Source organism: Polypterus senegalus, chromosome 7 (assembly GCF_016835505.1).
Source record: "Polypterus senegalus isolate Bchr_013 chromosome 7, ASM1683550v1, whole genome shotgun sequence".
In the NCBI taxonomy this organism is placed as follows: Eukaryota; Metazoa; Chordata; class Cladistia; order Polypteriformes; family Polypteridae; genus Polypterus; species Polypterus senegalus.
This window is the reverse complement of record NC_053160.1, coordinates 147,743,055-147,763,201: the sequence shown is the minus strand read 5'-3', so window position 1 is coordinate 147,763,201 and position 20,147 is coordinate 147,743,055. Positions and strand designations below refer to the sequence as shown.

Sequence of the window (20,147 nt, the reverse complement as noted above, 5' to 3'; positions counted from 1 at the left end):
TCCCAGATGTTACTATGGACATGGATGAAGAAAATGAAACTGAGATACAGTAGTTCCATATACTAAATGATAAACAACAAAACATCTAGTAACATTCAAAAATATCTTTGATTTGTTAAATTTGACTTGACTGTATGGAATGTTATCTGCTTCCAATTAAAATCAATACAAATAAAAAATATCCATAAAATAAACAGATGTTTTGGTATTAATTTAACTAAACATTTTTTTTTTTTTAAATTATCAGCTCAAAAGACAGCCAAGGTCAAAATGATGTCTTCTATCCTCACACTGAGTTTTACACTGAGAGCTTGATAAAAGTTGGACATCATAGGGCATGGAAGATTGTCTAGCAACCAAATCAGAAAAGAATGCAGACCAAGGTAGTGTACCTTTGCAAGCTGTGATTTCTGATTTTCCTTATTGGAAATGATGAAAAAAGCACATAATGACACCCTGATGGTAAACATTAGGTACCCATGACTTTGTTACACAGACAAAATAAGTAATATTTTTACATATATCCATCCATTATCCAACCCACTATATCCTAACTACAGGGTCACAGGGGTCTGCTGGAGCCAATCGCAGCCAACATAGGGCGCAAGGCAGGAAACAAACTCTGGGCAGGGCGCCAGCCCACCGCAGGGCATGCACACACACACACACACACACACACCAAGCACACACCAGGGACAATTTGGAATTGCCAATGCACCTAACCTGCATGTCTTTGGACTGTGGGAGGAAACCGGAGCTCCCGGAGGAAACCCACGCAGACACGGGGAGAACATGCAAACTCCACACAGGGAGGACCCGGGAAGCGAACCCAGGTCTCCTAACTGCGAGGCAGCAGCGCTACCACTGCGTTTTTACATATATGAATAATTAAATCTTTGACAGTGCAAACTAACACTTGATAATTTAGAAGAATCCCTACAACTACTAGACTTCAAAGTGTTTATAGCTCTTTGAATAAAAGAGCTCTTAAATCTTCTGCTACTGACCTCTGGAAACCTAACTTTGCAACCTGATGGCAACAATAGAAACTCAGGAAACACAGGATGACTACTATCTGACAGTATCAAGTTGGCCTTCTTTTTAACTTGTTTGTAACATAGCACAGTTAAAGATGACTGCTGCAGACCAATAGCTTTATTAAACATTTTGACAATCTTCTTTAGACATTTTTGCTCTTAATTCTAAAGTTTCCAAACCAACACATGAAAGCAAGTATAACAATGGATTTGATAAGACTTATAAAAAGTGTCATTATAGTTTCCTTATAAAGAATAACCGTCTCACTGATTTATTTATATATCAGTATATCAATGGTGGGCCATCAAAGAAGGCCTTGCTGGTCTAAACACAAGTTGAGGAAACTGGGTCCAACTAGCAGGCATATGATAACGTTGGAATTTTCACGTCCTGTGATTGGATGGTCAGAAAGCAATCTGTAGCAACCTGCTCATGCTAAAACATATTCACGTAGATTTAATAGCTGTTTTTTCAACCCACAATGACTGACAGAGGATGTTGTGACTATCCCCATGTCCAGTGCTTCTGTCAAGCGGACATTCTCAGCCCTAAAGCAAATAAAACTTATGCCGACTTTCAGCATTAGCCGCCATGGAGATCAAAAATTGTTGGAACTGAAACGCACAGATAACCCGTACAACAGAGTGATTGAACTGTTCCTGACGAAAGAAAGGAGGATGGATTTTGTGTACAAATAATCAGTATTTTTCTTGAGTACAGTGCATTTTATTTATATTTTTTATATGTTTGTCATTTTATTAGGTTTATATTGATACTTCTATCAGAGATGATGTATGTGGTGAATCTGTGGCTGCAGTGAAAGGAGACTTGTTGAATTGTGTTAATTGAGTTTCTTGCGACATGAAATATCTGTCTGTGATGCAATGTCCTGTCATATTCTGTTTCTGTATAATATTGATGGTTTCTATAGCCGTGGCATAATAATGATAGTATTAAGACATGGATAAATACAGGTAGGACACCACTGAAGGCCTAGGTGTGAAATGCATGGCCACCCACTAATATACTGTATATACAGTATATATCAGTATATTATTTATGATCATTCCTGGATATTTGTAGTGCTTCACCATCTCCATAAGAATGTCCTTTTATAATTGTTGAGAAAATGGGAGGAGGTGAACACCTAAAATCTACAGTCATATCCTTAGTGTTAGTCAGGTATCTACTATACAGTATAATAAAACATTAAGGTCTCTGTGTCCAGTCCCTCTTAAGCAATTTGATTGGTCTGTCAGGTTTTGGTGATGAAACGAAAGAGGAAATGTGAGATGAGAAAGGAGGAATAAAGGCATACAAGGCATGCCAAGATAGTTACTTTCAAACATGACAAGTATAAAACCAAAAAGGAGGTGAGAAAGGTGACTCAAAAATAATGACAGAGTCAGAGTCTTATAAACAGGCTTTCCAGAGACGTGCTCGAGAGAGAGAGCACCAGTTAAGAGACATTCACACACACACACACACACACACACATACAATGGAAAGGCACTAAAGGTACATGTAGTGCAAGAGATAACAAAAGAGATAACCTGTCTTCAGCAGGTACCATGGCTATTTTAGATATAAAAAGGAACAACCTCGCTATTGATAAACCTCATAATACAACCATGTCCGTCAACCTCACCTTGTAACAGAGTCACAATGACAGAATCATCGCCAGTTTTAAGATAAGATTGGTTTTATGGGAACTCCTGTGGTCATTTGTATGCAAAATAAACAGAAAAGAAGACGGACAGCAGCCTTGAAGATATCTAGTAGATGAAGTCAGATTGTTAGAAAAGCAGCTGCCAACAGTCACTCTTTGTGTTGTATTTGTTGGGAAATCCAGAATGCATTATATATATTTATATATCAATTAGCTTTTCAATTAAAATGTGAGGCTAGATTGTACTGAAGAAAAAACGATAGACTGCAATCTTTGTGGATTTTGATCCTTCCAAGTGGGCATTCATGTTATAGCTGTGGCATCCTCCGCTTCAGTCATTGCCCTATATATAAATTTGTATTAGTCCAGAAAGCCCTAAGCCTGATTTAGTATCTCCCACTCTCTTAATCAGCTTCTTAACTAATCTCAAAACATAAGAAGTTAAGACCACAGTGCTTAAGTTATTCAAGGGTTTTGGATATGAGGTTTTGCTTACTGGCATAGCATTTGTCCACTTTCAGAATCTGAGTGGGCACCTGCTGTAAATACAGGGACATCTAAAATATGTTAAGGAATAGAGGATAGAGCTCTGCTGTATAGAACTGAAACAGGAGTGATAAGAAACAGACCAATGGACAACATATTTAATGCTAGAATTACCAAAGCCTACGAAAAACCATAAATAAGGCCCACCTTAAATCCCTTCACACATCTCCGTCAGCATCTTTTGTCTTGCAAATGTGTCGATCAACACAAGCAGCCTGCTATGCCATCCCCCCACCGCTGCAAAACAGGTAAGAAGTTCCCCTAACTCAAGCCTTGAGTATCTTGGAGTGAAGTGGTGGAGTTTTAGAGGGGAAATAATATATCGTTATTTGGAACACATTCATTTCATTTGTGTTCCGTGTCTACAACAATCTATGTAAACACATCGTTAAAACAGAAACGTTTTTCATGTTTTAGTAATAAATGGTGCAGCGGCAGGAACTGCTGACTTATAATCAAGACGCTGCAGGATCGATCCTGGGTGCTGCACAAATTTACCATTTTCAGTAGTGAGGTGCTCTTATTGTTAATATTATACAATAAAAATATGCATTTGATTTGTGTCTGTAACAGCCGGTGTAAATTTATAGTACTTGTAACTTTTTTTTTCAGTTTTATTCTCTCAGTCACGATCATGATACAAGAGATCTGACGCTGTTAGATTTTATGTGAAACTGGGAATAACTGTAAACGTGAGTGGTGTTTTCAGACAATGGAACTGGAAATTCTCTGATCTGGAGAGATAAAAGCTGAGACACAAACGCTGGTGAATCTGCCTTCTTCATATCTCACTGTCACTTGAATTTTTGTTGTTCAGTTTTACTGAGTGTTCCTGCTCATGCTGAATTAGTATGCATCTTATGGTCCATGATGTCAGAGCCGCACCGACAAAAAAACAGAGACATAGGTATATAAGATATTTGGAATAATTCATTTTATGACCTGCATAGTACATTTCGGAAAACATTGTGGCACTGATGCAACATGATTTATATTATTCATATATTCATATATTATTCATAATCAGTGACCTCGTTTTTTTTTTTTCCGATCATGCCCAGTCTTCACATTTTGGTGCATGGTGGTGTTTCTTTTGTACTCCAGGACATGCAGAGGAAAGAATAGTACAGAGAAGTCAGTTCCACAATATATGCAATCATCAGATTCAAATGTTTACAGTTCTCACACCCAAGGACCTTCCTTCCTAGATTTACGACATGTATACCTGTTGCACACTTCACTCTGTACTGTGGTTCCTATTACATTGAAGGGGTGCCTGACACTGACGGAGTTTGCTTTCCTGGGGGAGGCAGCGGTCTTGGAACAGAATCTTGTTGATGCTGCATCCTCTTTTTCCATTGCCTTTTCTTGTAAGAAGCAATAACGAAGTTCCTCGGCAAGGTGAGCAAAGAACACTCTTCTTTTCTCAGTGGACTGCGTGCATGCCTTGTACAGTACATGTGCGTTCATCGCCGCCAGGTCAAGCATATTATAGCACACAGCAACCGGCCACCCGCATGCTCCTGCTCGCACTAAATAAGCTCATGCCTACTGGTGTATGATGTCAACGCAGCAAAGGGCACAAAAAGAAAGCAACAAATGTATGTGACATTTTGAAGAAATCATTTTATGACCTGAATTATACCAATTAGAAAACATCATAGCACTAATGCAATATTATTTGAAAATGAACAGAGTCAGATCGGGTGTAAATTTATGGTACTTGAAAAAGTTAGCTTTTTTTCAGTTTTAGTATCTCAGTCACATTCATGCTCTCCTTAATCCACCTGAACTGACCCTAACTAATAGCGTCAGCATAAATTTACAAATTATAACAAAACTATCTATACCACAAACACCTGATGGAACAGGATCAGCAGAAAAAATACTTTCCCAAAAGTAAAAACCACAAAAATAGTGGCCAAGACAGTGATTTTTAATAAATGCCTTTGTAAGCAGATCAATGCAAGAAAAATACGTTAAAATTTCAGGTCAGTTTGACACTGAGGATTTTTAGAGAAGACGAAAACTGAAAATACCTTCACAAGATGAATGTGCTGAACACAAACAAACGTATAGACCTGGCTCAGAAACAGTATTATTATGGAAAACCTTAAAGGTGAAATCCACATTTTATAAAAATACAATGCCACTTGCATTTGGTAACTTGTTAACTGCACATGAAAACTGAAATGAACTACAACTGTCTCGATTTTTGCAAGGTTATTTGAAGATGGCATATCTGCAAAAAATGAATAAAAATATAATATTGTGATCTTACAGAAGCTGGTAAAGAAAACAGAAGACCTGCTGATGTATTGTCTTGGAATGGCAACACAAATTCTTATGAAAATGTTGAGCAGCTCCCACAGCAAACATGTCTGTCATCTTAAAATAGGGCTGTCCAGGAAATAAATTATGTGTTCTACTATTTAGAAACAAGTCACATTGAACTTCAAAAAACAACAGAATGTTGAATATAGGACATCTTTAACTTATGCCCAGTTCAGACTACAAAATTTTAAAAATCATACCAATATTGAAAATGTCTGGTCTCTCTTCAGTTATTGAAGTACACACACACAAGATGATTGTGTCCACAAAGAACTTTGCACATTAATAGATTTACATTCATGAATTGGAGAGTCTCCAAATCAGCGGTGTTCCATGGGTGGAGTTATGCCCAGGGTAGCCTGGGCTGTAGGTCAGGGTCATGGAGAGTATAGAGGACCAGATATTATTAAAAATATATGAAAAAATATTTTTTCTTTGTTTTTCAAAGAAATAAAGCGGTCCATCCAGTCCCTTTAAGCCCCTTTATCATTATTCCTGAACTAACTTGTCTGTCGGTACTTGACAATACACACCATCATCCTTGAGTTTAATTTCCGGTGAACAACAACTACTGAAGGTGGGCAGCTATAGGAGCAATGCTTGCAGTGGTCTGTCAAACTGAACACGGGCTATCAAATCAAAAAGTCTGTGCAGAAGAAATTGGTTTATTGTGCTATAGCAGTGATAAGTCTTCTGAAATGGAAATTGACAGCAGTGCGGCTCCGACAGATAGTGAAGTATATAAAAGTGATGATTTTGCCCCAACGGTAGATTATTATGCCACCTCTGAATGTGCGCAATGTGGTAAGAGTGTGAGCAATTCTTAAATCTGCCATTTAGCGATCTCCAATGTGTAAAGCAGATATATCTGATACAGATGAATCTGATCATAAGTAATAGCGTAATTTAAAAGCTGAAATGTACTGCATAACAAAAACTTTGCTAGCAATGCCTTAGGGACTGCATATCATGAGCAAAAAATGTGTGAGCTTAATTCTCAGGTGTTTTTGTTGACAACAAATTACCTGACATTTCACACAATAGTGAGAAATCCTTTCTGAAAATAAAGTTGTTCTTTCTCTCACAAATAGAGAGATTCACTGGAGTTTACACACATGAACATGAGTATTCTTCACAAATCTCATACAATTACTGACTCAGCAGAATTTCTACTGAACAACAGATGAACTTTATTGGTAGTTTGACAAAAATGTTCCACTGATGTCTTATTTATTGTGAAACAAAATGCTGGTAGAATGATGTTTTTAATTATTTTCCCTGCCTCTCCCTGCTGTCCTCCTGGCATTGCAAGCAATCTTTGCTTCCAATTGGGAGATGGGCATCATTTCAACTGAATGGGAAATGGAACTTGTCATCCCTGTCGGGAAAAGGAATGGTGAACACTGCTCTTGGTGCTGGGTAAGGTTCTTACTAGGGTCATAATCAATAGGATCTGTGATCACTTGCTCACCTACCATCAACCGGAGCAGTATGGGTTTACGCCTAAGAAGTCTACCATTGACTGCACTGGCACTGAGGGTTCTCATGGAGCACAAACATGAATATCAGCAAAGTTTCTTTGTAGCTTTTAATCGATTTTTATAAAGCATTTGACTCAGTTGCTTGAACTGCCCTGTGGGCACTTTGTAGGATCTCCCTGAAGTTGCTGGATATAATGTTGGCCTGTACACTGAGTGCTGTGCTGTACCTCTGTGTTTTTCCCAGTTAATTTTGGGGTTTGTCAGGGGTGTGTTCTTGCTCCTACTCTGTTCAATGCTTGCATAGACTGGGTGCTGGGCAGGGTCATGCAGTCCAGTGGCTGTGGGGCATCTAATCTCGACTTTGCTGACAATGCTGTGATGTTCGCTGAGTCAATGGAGGCTCTGATCAGGGCTCTCCACAGACTATGTGAGGATTCTGAGTGTCTGGACTTCCAAGTGTCCTAGACAAAGACTGGAGTCCTTCGGTACTATGTCTCTTCACAGAATCATTGGGTACCGCTGGTTTAATTTTGAGTCAAACAAGCAGTTGTTCACGGAGTCCCAAATGAGTTACATTGCCTGCATTGTAAGGAATCAGTTATGGCACCACAACCATGTGGTGCAACTTCCATTGTTGACTACCTGAGTGGCCCACGTAACACCTGACTGTGGCAGATGGATGATCATTTCCCTTGACAAGGACTGCATGTCTGCCTGGGGGATTGACAACCAGGATCCCAAGGTGTTTCATCATGTGGTGGGTGAGGCAATACGCTGTACCACTTCATGCTCCCCAATCTAACTTGACCTGACCTCTCTGTCCCTCCCCTGTCTCTTTCACTCTTTTTCAAAAAAGATAGTTGAAGACTCAGACATTCTTTGTTTAACATTTGACATAGCATACTGCATCCACTGTACACTTACTTGCTGATTGTTCAGTGATGGCTATTAAGTATCATTATAAGCTTTAATGTTGCATACTCTCTCAATATATATACACCTCACTCATAATCTCAGACGCCATTTCTATGTTTTTTGCGGCTATCCATACACCTATTGCATACTCTCGAACTGCTTGCTGTTTTTGAATAGTGGCTATTCAACTCTAGGTGTATAATTTCAGCAAACTGATGAGGATTTATGAGGCAACCAGGAAACAGACAAATTAAGAAAGAAAAAGGGTGAAAACTAGGAAATTAAAAATGTGTGTGCCTAATGAGACACAAAAGTCACAGACAAAAAATAACATGAATAAAACACAAACCAGCAGATCATTTTACATCAATTAAAGATTGTACCAATTGCTTTGAAATAGATTTGTTATCCACAGCATAGATAAGGAAGTTAACTCTTAACCGACCTTTCAACCAACTGTGTCATTACTCAATGGTCACGTCCTCCATGGACATGGTCATTACAGCATGGGCAGCTGCCCTAATGACAAGAATCACAAAAGGACAATGATCATGAAAAACAAAATAGCATCTGAAATGTATCAAAAGTAAACAAATAACTCACAAGTAAACATCAGAATCATAATCTACAAACAAAAAACAAAACTCCCAAAGTGAGTTTCAGATCTCCGAAATTCATCCGGAAAAGAGAGTAAAAAGTAATAAATAGAAACTAGTTTATAAGAAGATGACTCTCAAATTTGAGAGTGCTAGTTTTTCTGTAGCTCTCAGTCCAGCTGGGTGGGACCCAAACAAGGCCGGGGCTTGTCTCCTTTACCTTAAGTCTGCCTGACAGAATTTTCCAGAAATAAAAAAAAAGAAGGTTTTATCTCATTTGAGAAAAAAGACCCTTTTCATTGCTGTCATTTTTATTTAAGCTTCCCCACTTAACTCTCATTGGCTATTATTCTTTAACAAGTGCCATCAAGATACATTGCATAGACACCGATCAACCACAACATTAAACCACTGACAGGTGAAGTGAATAACACTGATTAATTATCTCATTACATGATGCCTGTCAGGAGGTGGGATATATTAGGAAGCAAGTGAACAGTCACCTCTTGAAAGTGATGTGTTGAAAGCAGGAAAAATGAGCAGTTGTAAGGATCTTGGCATGGGTCATACTGTGATAGCTAGACAACTGGGTCAGATCATCTCCAAAATGTCAGGTCTTGTAGAGTGTCCCCAGTATGTAGTGGTTAGTACCTATCAAAAGTGGTCCAAGGAAAGACAACCAGTGAACCGGTGACAAGGTCATGGGTGCCCAAGGCTCATTAACATGCATGGAGAGTGAAGGCTAGTCTGATTAGTCCAATGCCATGTAAGGGCAAATGTAGCACAAATTATGAGAAACTTAATGTTGGCCATGAAAGAAAGGTGTCACAACACATAGTGTGTGAGTGCTCCTACTCTGTTGAATCATGCAGCTGAAACTGGCACAGCAGCACAACAAGGCATTTAAAAAGCACAGTTCCAGTAACAGGGAAAAGCAGAGGAAGGTATTTAAATAAAAGGACTTACCGTTGGTCGACTGTGCATGATGTGTATGGGGGTTGAGAGACAGGGGGTTTACCATAGTTCCTTATTCTCTGGCCGTTTCCTTGCAAATAAAAAAACGCGTGTGCCAGACAAGATGCCATTTTAAATGGGGTGCTTTGGTTGGGTGCATGTGCGATGCTCAGGAAGCTGGGAAAAGACAGCCAGGAGGAGGAAGGTCTTTTAAAGGTATTGAGATTATGTTGGTTTAATGTTTTTTGTTCTGAGTGATATTAGTTTTGGTGTTATGGTTTCCATTAGGTGGTGTTAGGTGTAGTTGGGTTTTGAGTCATTCAGGTGGTTTTCCCCTTTAAGGGAATGCAGTTAGTTTCATCAAGCAGTAGGGTAGTCTGAGAAGGAAATGGCATCAGTTTTATAAAGTTTTAGACATTGCCTGCTTGGGGTAAATTAACTGACTTAGGGATAAAAGAGAATTCCAAAATAGGGTCTAGTGTTTACTGTAGAGAGGTGTTGATGAGCCCTCAGTAGAAAGAGAGAATGGCTCAGTGGAAGGTAACAGACTCCTATTAGCCAGTTCAGGCTCCTGATTTTTCTCTAGTTTGTGGAGCTGAATTATGTAACAATAGTTTAGAGCCTTTTTTTTAATAAATAGCATTCAGGCAGTTTTTTTTTTTCCTAGACTGGGAAAATTGCCTTTGGGATAAAGCCCTATTTTTGTTTTTCTTCACTTTATTTTTTTAGAACGACTTTTGTTCTTAAAGAAGCTTATGGATTATTTTTTTCCTTTCTAATTTTTTTTTTGTGTGTGCACTGTATATATTCCTACACCAGAATTTGTTTCCAACAGACTGTTGTAATAAACATCTCTTTTACTTATATCCATCCTTTCTGCTATAATATTTTGTTTTGACTCTTCCTGCATCAACTCCTGCTCCTGGTCGGTCCCAAACTACTAGCAGGCTACCTACTCCTGTAGGCAGCATGTGACACAGTACACCTGAACTTGCTGCGTATGGGGCTGCTTAGCTGCAGTCCAGTCAGAGTGGCCATGCTGACTTTTGTCCACTGCCAAATTTGCCCCACAGTGGGCACATGAGCATCAAAATTGTATCATGGAGAAATAAAGAAAGGTGGCCTCATCGATGAATAACATTTTTTTTTAGATGAGGATAGCTGGGTGCGTGTGGGTTGTTTAATTGGGCAATAGATGGCAGCAGGGTGCACTGATGCTCTGGGCAATGTTCTGCTGGGAACCCTTAGGTCCTGGCATTTATGTGGATCTTACTTTAAAATGTACCAACTACTTTAAGATTGTTGTATACCTCATACTGTACATAGCTTCTTGGCAACAATATTCCCTGATAGTGAGAGACTCTGTCAGTAGTCTGATGTGCCCAGCCATACTGTAAAAAGTGTGGGTTGTGCTGGATAAGCAAGTCTGATGCATGGAGGCCCCATCTAGCAACATACAGGAGATGAAGGATCTGCTGATAATGTCTTAGTGTAAGATACCATAGGACAACTTCAGAGGTCTGGTGTAGGGTATGCTTCGACGGGTCAGAGCTGTTTTGGTGGCACGAGAGGGATCTACGCAATATTAGGCAGGTGTTTTTAATGTTGTGGCTGTAAAGACACTGTGTTCCTCTCAGTAACTATCTGATTTAGATATCATAAACATTAAAATTGGAGTGATTCCGACTGGCTTGTGAGCAAACCAAGGAGGTTAAGATTCACCACTACTTATCTCACTTTAAAGGATACTTTGGGATGCTAATCATTTACAACCTGCTTAAAATCAGAATATATTCTGAAGCTGTCCAAATGGGTTGAGTCTAGCTCAAAGTTGGGCCTATTAACCTGCCATTAGCAAAGTGTGTGGTAACTTCACCTATAAACATTCTTTTACTTCAGGATGTTTTTAATACTGTTGACTGCATATCAGAAGTAGCTTACAGCTAAGCCATTCCACTAGAACTAATGGTTTTTGTAAATGCACTTTCTGATCTATGATCACGCACAATATCCTGTTGACTAAATTAATAATTTTCCATAGCTATGAATTAATACTATGCTGCTGGAATCAAGTTCTTTCATCCATTTTTAGATTTTATTTTCACTAATAAGAGAAATTTGTGGTTCAAGCAGCTCTCATGCTAAAGGATTCCCTTTAAATAATGAATAAAACTATTTCCCTTTTGCAGAACTATGGAAGCACATGTCAGCACAAAGAGAATTTTCAAGCTCAAATCACAAGATACTAATACACTTCTGCTTCTTTAAAAAAATAAAGTTGTGTAAATAAGCAGAGTTCTGATATTCTTGCAATCATGAATGAATTTGCCAGAAAAATTGTTGAAAAAATGGCTTAAGAGGGAGATAAAGAGATGGTGAATAGCTACTCACCTCCTTTTACAGCAACAACTTCATGAAAACTGTAAGTCACAAGGCAGAAACAATCCACTGCCAATCAGTTCTGCCATGAAATGAAGCATAATTGCTTTTCATGAATAAGATTTCTTAATGTAGTATCCTTACAAGACAGTTGTTATATGTCATATTAGTGGTATTTAAACATACAGTAATTCATAGCTTTCGATGAAACTGGTTAGTCTTCGATGTTTAAGTCTAAGAATCTAGCAATATTAGTAAAATTAACACAATGTTATGACCTGTTTAACTACTACTTTCAATGAAAATATTTTCAATTGGATTTCAAAAATATTTTCAAAAATTATGATTGTATCTAAGGTTATATAAGCATTTTTATTAACCAAAATATGAAAATAAGGTTGAGGTGGTAAAACCATATCTATTTGCAGAGCAGCAATTTTTTATTCTGATTTATTCTTTGAGATACCTGAAATATTACTAAGATCTGGTGGCAAACAACATCTTCTACACTAGCAGTGTATCATCATTATTAAAAGAAATTTCTGCAGGCGGTTTGCATATTTTTAGTGTTTTGTATAAAATCGTCCTATGCTTCTGATGGAGAATAGTCATGAGTGTTTAATTAAACAATATATTTAATTGATTTCAGACAGGCACCTAATTAGAGTGATTTAATCAGAGTTAATTTCAATTACTTAAGTGAAAAATGATCAGCTTTGGAATGCTGTATGCTTGTGTGTAATCCAGACATTTGTTTTCTATGTGACCTTTAGCTTTGTAGTTTAAGGTATAATTAAATTAATTGCTTAATTCCCATTGCCTTTTCTCATTTACTCTCAACTAAAAGTCAAACTGAAAAGATGGCAAGTAAATTTCAGCCTTCATGTAACAATACAGAAAATTTTCAAGTACTTGCATACCAGAAATTCGAGAAAATGCCTTACCTGATACATGTGTGATGTATTAGATCCTAAGAATTTAGCCCCATAGCATAGCCCATCTGGCCACTTGACCTGAACAGATTCACCAACTGTTGGAGGACCTTGCTGAAGACAGTCCTTGCTCTGAGGATTTAAGAAGAGATAAATAATTTAGTTAAGTGCCACTACAGACTTCATTGAAATTAAAATAAGTAATGCTGTGGTTAATGATGCCTTCAGTGAAGAAAGAAAAGTTTTATTACTGCTTAGAATGTGACACATAAAATAACAGACATCATAGAGTTTTTCAGTTAATAATTGTAATGACAGAAATGGATTTTAAATCAGCTAAGGCTCCAGATTTGGGTAATAAATTAGAATATGTTAATTAAATATGGGGGAAATATTCACATAAATTGATAACTTGAATACCAACTGGTTAAACCAGAAGGTGTAGCTTTCTAATACTCTAGACCCCTAGTTAAGTTAAAAATGCAAAATAGATAATTCAGTTGTTTTAAATATCTTTGCTTAGTATATTTTTATTTTTTAAAAACCTTCTACATTTTTTGTAATATCAACAAATATGGTAATACATATAACTACAAACCTCTCACATTTTATATTATATAAATAAATATGAAAACACAGACAACTAAATGAAAACCATACGTCACACAGCAGAGAAACCATGACAGCAGAGAAATAATTAAATCAGGTTTATTTTACACATTATTATTATTATTTTTTGATGATTACCGAGATTGCGTTTTTTTCTCTAAACATATCACCTAACGCACTTCCTGCTTGTGAATTTGTTGAGCTAAAAACTTATTAGCTTTCTCTCCATGTTCATAATAATGATGTCTGGATTTGTAGATTAGTTGTTCAGTTTCTTTACTTGTCAAGAGGTTTAATTCTGAATGTACAGTCTGCCTCCTCCTATGTAGAGTCTCGCTTGGTATTTATTTTAGTAATTTCGCTTTTTATTTCTGCTGCTTTCTTGGCTTCAGATTTATTTCTGTGGGAAAGATTTTTCCATTTTATTTAAATACATATACACTAGCTGTGTTACACAGCACTGCCTGAGAAATTTCATAAGACAATTGGTGTCAGTTATAGTGCCACTGGTAATCAACTAAGTTCTTTTCTATATATAATATTTGTAGGCTTTTTCATAAAGGACTAATATTATTGGCAAGCAGTGTGGTGTAGTGGTTAAGGCTTTGGACCTAGGAGTTTAAAGCCTGAGGTTGTGCATTCAAATCTTGCTTCTGACACTGTGTAACCATGAGGAAGTCACTTCACCTACCTCTGATCCACTTGGAAAAACAAAAGAAATGTGACCAAATATTGTATGTCACCTTAGATAAAGGCATTGGTCAAATAATAGGTAATGATAATATTATCAGTTTACTGGAGCAGCTTACTCTGGAACATGCTCTATACAATTGTTCAAGGCTAAAACTTTACTATACTAGTAATCATAGTAAAAAAAAATAAATTTCTAAATTCCAGAAATAATAATTTTTAAAAGTAAACCATGCAAAAGATTGTTGAGAATTGCTCAGAAACTTGCCCACAGAGGAATGTGCACCGCTTTGTTTTATATACTCACTGCACTAATTTAATGCATCGCACTTCCAGAGTCACATAGCAGCAACCTAAGCACCACTACCAACAGCAAAACTGTTGTCACTGAGGTTAAAACACATAAACAAAATATGAACAGAACAATGCCGAATTCAATAGTGTTGTTTATATAAGGAAATTTAAAAAAAAAAAACTTTAAAATGGAGACAGCAGCAATCAAAACCCCAATTCTCAAACAATGACTTGTGTCCATCTTCCTTGTGAGCTATTTGTCTGTAGTTTCCGATGCATAGCATTTTATCACACTATTTTGCCAAGAATATCTCCGGTTTTTGTGTAACATGACCAAAATAATTTATTTTCTTCTTTTGATTACATTGAAAAATGTATACCCCTTCTGCCACGTTCTCTGTTCATGATATATGTGCACATGTTATATAGGCAGATCATTTTGAAGGCTTTCAATTGTATTTTTGGTATTTTGTTGATATTCTAGTTTGCTTTGTGGATTATAACTTTTGCTTACCATTTTAGATTATTGCTGATTTTTCTTATGGGATGTGTGCCAGTTCCAGAAGTTGATTTTATTGTGTAAAATATATTTACTTAATTTTAATTTTTGGTCTGGTGACTTCCAAACAGTGTGTCTGCTCTGCTGTAGCTCCTGTTTCTGGTACTGACCAACCTATTTTCCAGAAACCATTTGCATGCTATGTAGCCAGCGCTGCTTCATGTGGTGTCATCAATACCTGTTCATGGACCTGTCTTTCTCTCCTGCAGCTTTTGAGTATTGTGATGGACATTTAAGATCCTTTGTGTGTTTTCAGCTGGCCAGTACAGACACCATGAGACATGTGTGTGATTAGTACTGTTGTTGCTTTTACTTTAGATCAATGGTTCTCAACCCTAATTCCTTCAAAGTCCTCCAGTGAACCACAAAACTTTGTGGGGTGCTATTTTTTTTAAAGCATAATACCAAATTAAAAAAACATTTCAAAAACAGCCTGTGATTTTACTAAGTAAAACTTATTTTTTCTATTTCCTGAATTTCTTAATTATAATATTAAACAATTTGGTATTTTAAGGGTAAATAAACACTAGCAATTACCAAAATACCAAAGTTGTTGCTGCATATATTTTTGATAACAACAAAAGCTGCTCACTACTCAACAAAACTTGAGTACTACTTTTTAAATTATGCATAAAGCTATTATACATTTCTGAAAATAAAATATAAAAAGTAATTTCTATGATGCAGAATTAATTGATGCATACATTTTTATAACTTAATTATGATTTTTATTATCATTTTGATTCAGGGCCTGGAGTGTTTCCATCAGTGATTGCCATATTTAACCCAAGTAGAAATGCAAATGTGCTTTCTATCCACATAATACGATCAAGTCAGTGGAAAAGGCACAAGAATCATGGATGTTGGCCTCAGCAGTCAAGATATCCACAGAAGAGAGAACATCCCAGAGGCCTGTGCAGCTTTAAAAAGCAAGCAAAGCAGTACCAGCTGTGTGGGGAGACCACGATCTCCATTACATCCCATCTTAAATTATCATCATACTAAAACACAAAAGTTCTTTATGGCTGTGTGGCATGTCACCTTCTTTTATCTCTTTATGGTTGAGACATTATGAGCTGCTGGTTTCTATTCTAACTGCAAGTTGTACCTGCAGCGCACTGTGTTGTGAAGATTAACATTAGGCATAAATGGTTCCCAGTTCAGTTCCTTTTATTATTGTCTTATCCTTTGTTGTATTTCCAAATGTTAAATAAACCACTTCTACAACCACTTCCATATTCTACTGCATCTGGATCACCAGAACACGTTACTTACAATGAGCAATCACTGTGAATTTTCTCAAAGACCCAGTTTAATGTTTGTTTCATATACTGTATATACTAGTAACTGGGAGCCCGATCAAATCGGGCTACAAATTCTACGTTTGTGAAATACATACTTTCTCTGCAAAGAATTATTTGTTTTTTTAAGTCATTGAAATGATTTTGTTATCATGGCACTGATTTGTGCTTAAAATAGACCTTTTCCGCAGATGTAATGAAGAGCTTCCTGTTTAAACGGGGCTGCGAGACGTGAACTCAGCTCTTCGGCGCACCTCATTTGATTTTTTCCGGCAAAGAAATTTTCAAAACAGACCGTATTTTACGACTCTAATCAGTGTCGGAGTAATAATTATGTTGGCATGGTTATTTTAGATCTGAAATCGACTAAAATTTAAACAATGACCGTTGTTAATACCCAGCCATCATTACTCATTTTGCCAATATGTGTCAAAAGGACAGATGCCAAAACCGAACTGCCCAAAGATAGATTTGGACGTACCAAGCAAATAGCGATAAGTTCTAAATTACTTACGGTTCCGGAGCTGTCAAAGGGTTTAAGTCAGTCAACGATGTTAGTCCTGGAAAGTATGCCCCACCAAACCAACGTTCCAAAAACCAACCGAACTTACTGTTATCTGCTCGAACCAACACCGACGTACTATACTCAGCGATCCAGCGGCGTCACTGAAGCATTCGAACATTCTTAGCCAATCATGCAATACTGCGTCTGCGTTTGCCACGTTATGTTCTGACTACAGAGGCAGAGTCCCATTGCATGGTTCTAACTTGTATTGAGTCGAGGTATTGACGTGAACACCATACATACGGGGTATTGACGCAAACACCATACATACGGATAGTATCAAATTATATTTAAGGATATATATATAATTGCTTGGAATACATTTACACCTACTTTTAAATTGTGTCTTCAGTGCCTGCTTGCTATAAACCCCTCACTGTTTTAGCTGTAACGGATGCCCTAGCTAATGAACTATACTCCAGAACATTCTATATGACTCGTAATCCACTCCTTTTCTTTTGATCTTCTGCCTGGTGTCCAGCCTCAGGTTACACCATCATCATTCCTGTTCATTCTCCACTTTTAAGCCCACTGCAGTTTCCAAACCACTGAACAGTCAACAATGACCCTGATGCTCTTTTCTCTGTCATTTCAATCCAATACTCATTATTGCACCCTTCTAAAAGAAAAGACTCCTGCCCTGACTCTGGTTTCCTCCCACAGATTTTCAGGTTAGGTGAATTGGCAACACTAATTTGACCCTAGTGTGTGATTGATGTGTGTGTTTGTTTGCCCTAAGATGGACTGGCACCTTGTTCAGGGTTTGCTCCTGCCTTGTGCCCTATGCTAGCTAGGCTCCCTGCTCCCTGTGACCCTGATCTGGATTAAGCAAGCTAGAAAATTACATAACATTACAATTATTTTCATTCATTCTTGTAGCCCACTTGAAACTTTACCAAGGCCCCCTAGTGGGCTGGTTTCCCCCAAACCCTCCTGTCTTCCAGCTGAGAACCTCTTCTTTAGATCAAGTAAACTACTAGTTAAGTGAGCAAACTTCAGTTAGTGTGGGATATAATTTGTAAACTTGGATTAGAATATAATGCCACAAGTATACTCAAATGTTAGGGTAGGTTGCTATTGATATTTGGTGTGTTAGTTTTTTTCATTTAGATTTTCTTTTTAAATAATTAATTTATTTGTTATACCATTGAAAATCACCAAATACACTGCTTAGAAGAACAATCTATTAAGGTGTACACAAATGAGAAAATAGTATATTCTTTATTTATATTTGTATCTTCTGTTTCCTCCCGTTTGCTGCTTCTCCTTCTAGGTGTGCTTAGCCAAAACACATAATCTGGTTTTCTCTATTTAGGGAAAAATGAAAAAACTAATTTTGTCTTAAAGCTAATTTCATAAAGAGTGTCAGGGTAGCTCATCTTGATCCTGTGCCACATGGTCAAGTAGAGTAATTTTTTTCAGACACTCCACTGTATGTCAAAATACATAAACACCATTCCAACATATACATCAGTTCAATTAAAACAAAGATAAAGGGATTTTACAGCCAAAATCAAAACAGGCATTAGACAGAATGAGAAATGTTCTTGTCACAAACACACATTGCTTCTTAAAGGAGAGAAAGTAATATTCCTTGGGGCACTGACCCACTTCTTGGGATTCATGCCTGTACATGCTTAACTGATGTAATTCCTTATACTGCTTGTGAAAAATTGAACTAACAAATGATATCTCCGTTAAAAATTTAATATTTACTCTTCTAAAGAAGTAATGGCAGAAATGTCCTGCATATTGGTACAATAATTGAAAATTACAATTTCATTTTTGCATATGCAATGATAAAAGGTTTATTAAAAAAAATAAATATGCTGGCTGCAGTACTTCAAAGTTGCCAGATTTATGCCTAGAAATTTTAAGTGGCCTTACATGCTGTAGTGTGATTGTCCTAGGAATCACAATTTGACAAACAAATATGGAATGTTACATTAGAGAAATACATTGAAGCATCCTCACCGTTATAAAGGCATATTCGCCTGTAGCAGTGACAAACTGGGCAGTTGGGAGAAAGAGTGTACTATTGACGTAGAGGTCCACTAATGTTCTTACTGTCTGGCCCCAGAGTATCACTATGAGATGGCATTGCCTTCTCTTCCCTATTCGCCCAAGCATAATAACATCTGTAACTCTCCATTTGGGATCTGCTGCGGGGTCCAGGGCCGCTTGACCTACTCATATCCCCTGTAGTTTCCTGTCACTTCCTCTTCTTCAGGTCCCGACAAGACCCTATGGAGGGGGATAAACTGGTGTATATGGCTTGAGCGTCCACAACTCCAGCATGTTGCCATAGCCATGTTGTCCTCCGGCATCACATAAACTTGAGTGGAATAGACAGGTTTTGTCTGATTAGCTACAGGGCGGTTATAATCCTGTTCTTGCAGCGGAGTGTCAAGACTGGCCAATTCAAACTCCTAAGCTTCCTCTAGTGCTTCTTCAAATGTGTTCAGCCAGGTAAGGTGAACATGACGTCTAAGTCTGGCAGGTGTGACACCTCTTAAGAACATGTTGCGAGCCAATTCAGCTTGAGCAGTACGCGAAAAGTACAGATAGGCCCAACTCAACAGTCCCTGAATCTCTGCCACAAAAGTACCAAGACATTCCCCTGATTATCTGGTCTTTGAGTGCAGCCGTTGTTGCAGCCCCAGGTTTTATTCTGTTCATCCAAAGCAACACTCAGTCACAGGTAGGTTTCTCTAAGACAATTCTGTAAGGTTTTCCAGTGGCCCATCTTCCAGAACCTATATCGCCTCTCCTTCTAAGGCCGCCACCAACTGTATCACTTGCTCCCTTGAGGAACAACCATTCACAGCAGCTATAAATTTAAATTGTGCCCAGTAAGTCTCCAATGGTCCACCGCAACAAAATGACCATGTTTTAACTTGAGCAGCACTACCGGTCTAGAGGTTTCTACATTCAGTGCAATAACATATCTCCTGGTTGTAGGTGCTGGCCCCAGTCCTCTCATAGCCAAGCCGAGTAACTATCTGAAAGTTCTTCCATTTTGACATCCAGTATGTTGGGTGGTGGTTCTGGTCAATCTTCTTCGTCCATCCTCAAACCTAGGTCACCTAATCAGTAGATCCCACTTCTGACACCAGTGTAGCGACCTTACTGTGACAGGTTTGAAAAGGAAAAAAAACACAGCAGGACAAAGAAGGGATTGCAGAACCATTTACCGAAAAGTCAAAAAAAAAAAATACATGAATGTCAAAGCAAAACGAATGACTTTGAACTCTAACCATTTACAATTATCTATGAATCTCTCAT

At 37.7% G+C, this 20,147-nt stretch overlaps 1 protein-coding gene across 3 annotated transcripts in view; it reads right to left on the bottom strand.

Annotated features, from left to right (window-relative positions):
• LOC120532912 (lysine-specific demethylase 4C-like) overlaps positions 1–20,147 on the bottom strand; it is a 917,975-nt gene that overhangs the window by 60,683 nt on the left and 837,145 nt on the right. For all 3 annotated transcript variants that reach the window (XM_039759396.1, XM_039759398.1, XM_039759397.1), the window contains exon 20: positions 12,857–12,976. In XM_039759396.1, coding sequence (XP_039615330.1) covers positions 12,857–12,976 — 120 coding nt within the window. The remainder of the gene's footprint in view (positions 1–12,856; positions 12,977–20,147) is intronic.